This window comes from Hemiscyllium ocellatum, chromosome 10 (assembly GCF_020745735.1).
Source record: "Hemiscyllium ocellatum isolate sHemOce1 chromosome 10, sHemOce1.pat.X.cur, whole genome shotgun sequence".
Lineage (NCBI taxonomy): Eukaryota > Metazoa > Chordata > Chondrichthyes > Orectolobiformes > Hemiscylliidae > Hemiscyllium > Hemiscyllium ocellatum.
The window spans coordinates 64177699-64187149 of NC_083410.1; the positions used below are offsets into that span (position 1 = coordinate 64177699).

General features: G+C 40.7%; 1 protein-coding gene across 4 annotated transcripts in view; it reads right to left on the bottom strand.

Moving 5' to 3' along the window:
• Positions 1-9170, bottom strand: part of pus10 (pseudouridine synthase 10) — a 95523-nt gene extending 86353 nt beyond the window's left edge. For all 4 annotated transcript variants that reach the window (XR_009645119.1, XM_060831545.1, XM_060831543.1 and 1 more), the window contains exons 1-3: positions 9144-9170; positions 4618-4741; positions 3813-3949 (exon numbers count right to left, since the gene is read on the bottom strand). Coding sequence is in view for 3 of the 4 variants with exons in the window: in XM_060831545.1 (XP_060687528.1) it covers positions 3813-3938 (126 nt within the window). In the remaining variant the exon portion in view is untranslated. The remainder of the gene's footprint in view (positions 1-3812; positions 3950-4617; positions 4742-9143) is intronic.
• Positions 9171-9451: the final 281 nt, after the last annotated feature.

Sequence of the window (9451 nt, forward strand, 5' to 3'; positions counted from 1 at the left end):
GGATTGCAAACAGAGTGAAGATTACAACCTAATGTTTTCAAGTGAAAGATGCAAAAATGAGAGATATCGGTTTTATTTCAGATCCAGACTTCCCAGGTTGATTAAGACAGTGATGGTACACTCCACAGCTTGTTAGCCTTTCTCAAGGAATCATAAATACACCAATACAAGGGCATGTCTGTAGTAAAGAAAGAAGTTGTGTGATTATAGACAGGATCTAACTACTTAGTAAAGGGTCTTGTGGTGCAACAGTCCTACTTTTGAGCCAGGAGACCTGGGTTCAAGTCCCACCTGTTACAGAGATGTTATTTCATACCTCTAGAGCAGGTAGGACTTGAACCCAATATACAAATTATGATACAGCACTTATGGTCATGGTAGTACGCTTGGAGAACAAGGCCTTTGGCTTGAAAGGTTCCCCATCACTGAACCTTCCTTGTGTCACGTCCAGGTGTATTGTTCATGAATGCATTGTCAGGGATAGGGACCCTATTACTGCACCACAAAAGGCCCCAAAATTCAGAGGTGTGTAGTAACATCTTTGAACAGATTGACTAGAAAAGTTTTTTTGAAGCAATTGACTAAATTCAACTTGCCTTTTAGAAACTCAAATATATTGTTACAAAGGTAACTAAGAGTATGATCCTTTGACCCTAACATACCTTGATAGCCACACTGTTCACAATCTTCATGTAATATTTGACCATGAGCTGAACTTCTGACCTCACCTTTTCAATTATCAAGACCATACATCTGCCTCCACCCCTGCTCAGCTCACCTGCTGTTGAAACCTTTATCCTTGTCTTTATGACGTCCACACCTGATTTTTCCAGGGCTCTGTAACTGATGCCCCATCTTCCATTAACCTGACCTCATCTAAAACTCTGCTGCTGTATCCTAAGTTGCATTAAGATTTCCTCACCTTTCACCCTTCTAATCACTTCTATGCTGCTTCACAGTCCAGCAGCATCTCAGTTACAAGTCTGCTATCTTTGTCTTCAAAGGATTTGAAGGCCTCATTTCTCACCATCTCCACTATCCCTCCAGCTTTACAAGCCATTTTAGATCTCTTACTTCAATTTCTTGCAGATTTTGCATTTGAATTCTTCATCATCACCTTTTTTGTGGCGTGTCTAAGCCACAGATTCTAGAATTTTCACCTTCAGTCTCCCTAATTTGTGATCCTTTGTTGAGTTGCTCCTTATTTTGTGCCCATATTTTGTGATATGGTACACAAGTTATGAGGCAGGTCTTGTGGTCACAGCAACATGTTGGGGAGAACAAGACCTATAGATGTAAGGCTCCCGTTCACTGAACTTTTCTTGTGTCACATCTGGGTATACAGTTCATGAACATGTACATTCAGTATGACTGCCAATACGTTTTTTAAAAATTTAATGGAATTTGTTTTATGTCTGTTTAGTAATTGTCATGGTTTTCAGCCTCCTCCTAAACACAGATTTGGGGGTGGGGGGAGATGGGTAGAGGAAGTCTACTAGAACAAACAGAATTTTCACAGAGGTTTTAAGCAATGTTTTAGCTACAGAAGCTTGGCTAGAGAAGATAAGTGACTATTCAATGAGATAAAGTGTTGCATCATTATTTTAAACAAGAAAGATGTACAAGCTGACTTCATATTGCACTGCATTTATGAGATGGTTTGTGGTTTTGCAGCAATATATTTTGGAACAGATGATTCAAAGAAGAGCCATGATTTCAGGCATAAAACGTTCTTCTATATGGATGGCGAATCTCCAGCCAGGCCTGTGAAATGGAATTGAGGAAAGTCCATTCGCAATGTATTTGTTAGTTGCTTCAACTTGTATAGCACCTTTGAAATAGCAAAATGTGCTAATGTACTACAGATCGGCAGGAAGGTAGCTCAACTGTTAGCATTACTGACGCACAGTGCCAGGGAATGTGGAGTTTGCACATTCTCAGTGTCTGTGTGGGTTTCCTCCAGGTGCTCTGGTTTCCTCCCACACTTCAAAGATGTTGAGGTTAGGTAGATTGACCATGCTACATTACTCATAATTTATGCAGACTAGGTGGATTAGCTACAGAAAATATGGGGTTACAGGAATGGAGTGGGTCTGGATGGAATGGTCTTCAGAGGATTGGTGTGGACCCGATGGAATGAATGACCTGCTTCTTCACAGTCAGCATTCGATGAGTTCTAATGAGATTCTATGAAGAGGAGAAGGGGGGAAAATTGATGAAGACATAAGTTATCAAAGTGTTTTAGAAGAGAAGGAAAAATGTCCCTAGATAAAGGGTTTTAGGGAGCAACTTCTGACTGTTGAAGGCAAGATGGCTGAGAGTGCTACCACCAATGTTTAGAAGTTAAAGGTAGATGGGGTTGGAGCTATAGAGAGATTTTATGGGGAGGTTAGAGATTTTTTATTTAATAAAGATTATATAGATTCATAGATACATGGAAATACAGCATCACTCCAACTCATCTGCACCAACCAAATACTACAATCTGACCCAGTCCCATTTGCCAACATTTGGCCCATATCCCTCTAAATCCTTCCCAATCATATATCCATCCACGTGCCTTTTAAATGTTGTATTTGTACCATCCTCCACCATTTCCTCTGGCAGCTCATTCCATACATGCACCACCCTCTGCATGAAAATGTCAGATCCTTTTTAAATCTTTCCTCTCACCTTAAACTTATGCCCTCTAGTTCTGGACTTCCCCCACCCTCGGAAAAAGGCTATGGCTACTCACCCTATCCATTCAGGGCAGTACAGTGGCTCAGTGGTTAGCACTACTGCCTCACAGGACCAGGGACCTTGGGCGACTGTCTGTGTGGAATTCCACACATTCTCCCCATGTCTATGTGGATTTCCACTGGGTACTCCAGTTTCCTCCCACAGTCCAAAGGTGTGCAGGCTCGGTTGATTGGCTATGCTAAATTGCCCATAGCATTCAAGGATGTACAGATTAGGTGTGTTAGCCATGGGAAATGCAGGGTTATAGGAAAGGGTGGGAAGTTGGGACCAGTTGGATGCTGTTCGGAGGGTTGGTGTGGACTTGCTGGGTCAAATGGCCTGTTTCTATACTAGGGATTCTATGATTCCATTCCACTCATGACTTTATAAACCACAATAAGGTCACCCCCCCCCCGACACTCCAGAGAAAAAAGCATTGGTCTTTTCAGCTTTTCCCTCCAGCTCAAACCTTCCTGTCCCGGGAACATCCTGGCAAATATTTTCTGTACCTTCTCAAGTTTAACAAGATCATTCCTATAGGAAGGCAACCAGAACTGTATGCAGTATTCAAGAAGTGGCCTCATCAATGTCCTGTACAGCTGCAACATGACATTCCAACTCCTGTATTCAGTGCTCTGACCAATGCCTTCTTCACCACCCTTCTACCTGCAACTCCACTTTCAAGGAACTATGCACCTGCACCCCTTTGTTCAGTAATGCTCCTCAGGGCCCTACTATTAAGTGTACAAGCCCTGAACTGATTTACCTTACCAAAATGCACACCTCGCATTTATCTAAATTAAACTCCACATTCCACTCCTTGGCCCACTGGCCCATCTGATCAATGTCCCGATATACTCTGGGATAATGTCCTTCATTGTCCATTACAATCACCTATTTTGCTGTCATCTGCAAACTTACTAACCACATCTCCTATATTCACATCCAAACCATTTATATAAATGATGAAAAGCAATGAATACAGCACTGATTCTTGTGACACATATTAGCATTTTCCAGGTGTTCAAACTGTTTTTTTAAAGAAACTCACATTGTTAAACTTTTAAATGAAAATGAAACATTTCAAAAACCTTGCATGAAAGCCTGTACGTAGGCTGAATCCCAACAGAACAGAATCTTAGTATACATCGAGGACAGCATCCTGCATTGAGCAGCATCTGGACAACTCTCCTGTCCTTTTCCTTCAATGGAAACATGACTTCTAATCCTATTAAACAAAAAAAGGCAGAACAATAATTTTCATTAATGTTTACAGGTTTTACAATTGTTTTCAACTTGAAATAAATAGTTTCAAAGATCATGTTCAATTTTCACATTCATTTTCAGTTACATTTTTGTGCATCAATGTTTGGGGAACAGGCTACTTGGTCATTTCCCTTCCTTAACTATCTGTTTTACCAAGTTATGGCAAACCGTACAATTTTTGCAGTGAATTCACATGACAGAGGGTGAGATATTGCTGACTCTCTTCAGGACAATTTGGCTGGTCCACTTCAATTTCTGGTAATGATAACATTATCACATAATCCCCAAGTTATCATAATGTCGAAGTGAGATGATTGGATTCTGACTTGTTGGATTGGGCATTGCCTGGTACTTGTGTGGCACAAATATTACTTTCCACTTTTCGGACCACATCCGATAATATACAAATGATACTAAATATTGCGCAATCAACCTCATTTGAATCTTATGATGAAGTAAAGTCATTGATGGAGCAACTGAAGATGGTTGGTCCTAAAACACTACCCTGAAGACTGGGGCTTTTGTGGTGCAGTGCTAACATCCCTGCCTCTCAGCCAGGAGGCCTGAGCTCAACTCCCACCTGCTACAGAGTAACAACATCTCTAAACAGGTTGATTAATAAATATTTACCTTCAGTCCATCCAACTGAAGTTTTCCCCAACTCCCACTGAATGGGACTGTTTTTCAGGGCTCTTTGATGCAATCCTCAGTCAAGTGATGCTTTAATATTGTTACAAATTCACGAGACAAAATTCTGTTCAGAGTTCAATAAAGACAACCTTATAAGTTAGATACCTTAAGTGAGTGTCTTATGATAGAGGTCACATTATTATAGCCAGCCAGGAAGCACATTAGTACAGTACTTCTACACCAAACATACCCCTTTCTAAACAAAAAGTGTAAACAATATGTGCATTTTTTTCTGTCAGTTACCCCGAGTTACCTGCTTGGTATACAGTTGTTAGCAGTTTGTTAGTCTCATCAATCTTTGCATATGCATTGCAAAGCTTTCCAATGGTACACGAACAGTTATCATTGGCTATTCATATGGGTGATGTTTTAGATTCATGGAGCATTTCCATGTAACCTACTGATGCTGTGGCAGCAACTGTAATTCCACCTCCATTGTCAGGGTGCTATAGACCTCGGAGATTGATGTCAAGATTAGAGTGGTGCTGGAGAAGAACAGCAGATCAGGCAGCATCCAAGTAGCAGGAAAATAGATGTTTCGGGCAAAAGTCTGAATGACTCATTTCTGATTAAAGGGCTTTTGCCAGAAACGTCAATTTTCCTACTCCTTGGATGCTGCCTGACCTGCGGTGCTTTTCCAGCACTACTCTAGTCTTGACTCTAATCTCCAGCATCTACAGTACCCATTTCTGCCCTCTGAGATTGATGGTTGATCTGTCTGATGGCAAATTCAAATCTTAAATGGTTAGCCACCTACGATGAGCAAACAGTTTCTCTTGTCGTACATGTCTTCGGTTGCAAAAGTAAATCTGTTTGCTCACTGGACACAGGTCCCAAGTTACCAATTGGTCTGACCCTTGTTGACAACATTGAAGGTTTGTACTCTGACTAGCTCTCCACTACTCAACTAGTTCAGCAATTTGGTAAGATGATGAAATGGCTGAAAGCCAAATTTAATTTAATTTTGAAATGTATACCTGGTTTCAGCAATGTTTTTGCTATTGGAAGAATAACTTTGTCATAACATACCAATCCTTGGGTTGTCTTCTCCAAAATCGCAAATGGCAGTCTTTGTTCGTACAGGACTATTTTTCATGGTTTAAATTGGTTTGTTTCTCCACTCTAGGACTGGCTTATCTTTGCTGATTTCTTGAGGATATCTTTGACGGTTTTCACCAATGCCCCAACCCTTTCATCTAACCAGGAATACAGTTGATGATGTATGGTGTTGAATTTTCTCTTACTTTACAAAAGAACTGAATTCTTCACTTGGGTACTGAGGATCATTGTTGGCACCACAGGCTCAGTGGTGTTGATTGAAGTCAGCTGGTTCAGTTCCCAGGAGTCAAAATCTGTGTTTACCATGACAAGATAATCACTTCCTCAGAGTGCAAAGAGATTTATTCCTAGCTATATCCATGGTCTATCCAGGATGTCATGTGTCTAGCTTGCTTGGTTGCTACCCATTATGAGAACTGCACTAACTGATGTGGCTCTTGATTTTATTGCTCACATTTGTCCAGGACAGCAAGTCTCTTGCCTTCTTCAGACTTGACTCAATTCCTTGGAAGTTTGCACTGATGCACTTCAGTATCTTTCTCTCAACCTCTTTGGGATAACAATTATATTTCCTTTGTTCAATATGCCACCTCGAGCTGTGGATTCATTCCTGTGTGCCCAATATACTTTCGCAACTACAGGAATGTCTTTGATGCTTTCAGGCCATCCTTTCAACTCTATGTCTTGTAACACTTGGACAGTTTGCCTTATTGTGGAGTTTGGCTGAGTTGAGTAAGACACTTAAGGTTCAATGTCTTTGCTGAGGGGTCGTCTTGTGGTGGTGGTAGTTTCCCTATCCCTGAACTGAGAGGCTCAGGTTCAAGTCCCACCTGCTCCAGAGATGTGTAATAACACCTTTGAACAGGGTGATTAGGAAAAATAGGTCAATGGTCTTTGCTGAGCTGCTGACTACCAGAACATGTTTAGCTATTGTTTAATAATGGATCTGGAAGATTTCACATTCTGTCGCAGCATCCTCTACATTATTCATAAAAGGAGACTTTCTGTCAGCAGCTTGTCAGTGACATTCATCTGTTTCTTTTGCTTCTTTGTCATATTCACATGATATTTCTGTAACCAGAGTAACATTTGGTGCAGACACTTTAAAGTAAATAGTAGTTGCTTGAAGAAAATGGTTTGAAGCAGTTTGTGGCTTGACTCAAACTCCTTTTGTCTCTTCCAATTAGGTATTAATGAAAATGATTACAGGCAAAGGCAGTAGCCCAAGCAACAGCTTGATCTGAGCATATACTCATTGTTTGCATTAACACTCTGGATCCAAGTACAGCTGGTTGACTTTGTTGCAAGAGGGATGCTCCAAGCCCTGTCTTGCTGGCATCACATTGCAGGCTGACTTCATACTTCAGGCTATTCAACACCATTACCATTACTAGTTGCTTGATCTCAGCGATTGCTGCTTTTTGTCTTGTGCCCCAATGCCATTGCACAGCAAAACAAAAGAATTGATCATTGATTCAGGAAGAAAAGAGAAGGGCACACCACTATTTATTTCAATGGAGCTGAGATAGACAAGGTCAACAGCATCAAGTTCCTACATGTGACTAAAACCAACAATCTGTCCTGGACCTTTCATAGATGGACAGTCAAGAAGATACAACAACAGCGTTTCTTTCTCACACGGGTTAGAAAATTGGGAACATTTCACAAGAACCATCACCAGCATTTACAGATGCACCACAAAAAGCATTCTATCTGGATGCATAATGGCTTGGTATGGCAACTGCTCTGCCCAGGACAGGAAGAAACTACAAAGTTGTGTACACAGACCAAACCATTACGAAAGCCAACCTTCCATCCATTGACTCCATTTACACTTCTTGTTGCCACAGAAATGCTACAAATCATCAAAGCCACCTCCATCCCGATAATAATGTCAAGATAATGTCTAAAGGCCTAGTTTGTTTTGTCACGAATATGCTCTAGCTTTGACACAGGCTAGCTCTACCGTTGGCACATCTGCACATATTAATCACTTTCCAGAGAGGAGCAAAAAATCTCTGATGCCAAATGAAATCTTGACCTCAATTACACAGTTCTCGTTGACAGAATTCACCAGACTCAGGAGTTGTCTTTGTGCAGTCACCTATTTATCATTGGACACTTTTAGACCTTGCCCCTCATGCTGAATACATACTGATCACAAGTGAAGCTTGTGGTCATTCTTCATGTTTTCAAAATTTCTGCTTTATCTTTTATTCTTTAGAGAGATTTAAGTCAGACTACAATTCATGTCAGTCTCTCAATTGTGATAAAAATGCAGCTACCTGTCGCTGCTTTGGCTTGTAAATTAAATCTGCGGCAATTCCTTAGTTTTGCTACTGCAAATGAAAAAAAAAGTCAGATTTGCTTCAGATGATCTTTCATTTTAACTGGTACCAGAAGAGGAAAAATTGCAGCATGGTGTTTTACCCAGTGCCTTCAGCTATGGCTTCTTTCTTTGTTCTTTTTCTGTAGCTTCCTAAAGATTTTAGTAGCTTTGAATATTCCTGTGTTCCTTGGCTTGTAGTGAGGTGTTATTGAACTGAACTGAGTTGTAAGACTACCTGCAGTAAATGTCTCATGATAGAGGTCACCGGATTACAATAAGCCATGAAGTACATTAGTACATTGCCTTTCATCCCAAACCTGTGTCAAAGGCAATCACTCTGAACTCCTCTTACAACTAAATATCATGAGTTAATGTCTCAACACCCTGACTGTTGTTTTTGAAGTGTTCAATTGCTAATACTGTTTAAACTGATTCATATGAAATTTGATTTTCTGCAAATCCTTATTTAATAATATTTGATGAAGGTTGACTGAAGTTCGTTAGGTTTGGTAGGGTGAACAAACTGAACACATATCGGAGAAAGTGAGGACTGTAGATTCTGGAGATCAGAGTCAAATACTGCGGCGCTGGAAAAGCACAGCCGCTCAGGCATCATCCGAGGAGTACGATAGTTGACGTTTCGAGCATAAACTCTGCATCACATTGCTGATGAAGAGCTTATGCTCGAAACGACAATTCTCCTGCTTTTTGGATGCTGCCTTTTCCAGCGCCGCACTTTGAAAATGAACATACATGACAATGCAAACAAAACATGACTTCACACAAGATACAGAATCATTTTTTCTATGCTTCCATTTATTACGCACCCTGTTTTAAATACCTGTTGCAAAACCCATGGAAATATTAAGCACTGCGATACACCACAGAATTATTTCTTCCTGCACATGCCTTAACAGAATTTATAATTATTTTACTGAATCTTCTCCTTCATGAGGAAAACACTGAAATAAATAAAAACATATCTGAACAAGACAGTTAACTAAATCGTATTCAGTCAAAGTACGTCATCCTCAGAACAAGCAGAAGTTACAGACAGTGATATAGCACTAACACTCACATTTCCACAACCACACTCCAACTCCCGGAAGTGATTGTTCACAAACGCAGAGACCGTCTGCAAGTTCATGTCTCCCAGTTCGAATCTATCCCGAGAGTCCATTGGTTAGTGCTGCTGAGTACGTCGCAGTCCTATTGGCTACGGTGCCCATCCGGCTGTATATCCGCATACTATTGGTCGTAATGTTTGACTGGATGCATTTCCATGTTCTATTGGCTGTTGTGTCTGTCCGATGTCTCATTGTAGTCTATTGGGTGTTACGCCTGTCTGGATGTATCCCTCTTTTCTGTTGGCTGCTGTGTCTGCCT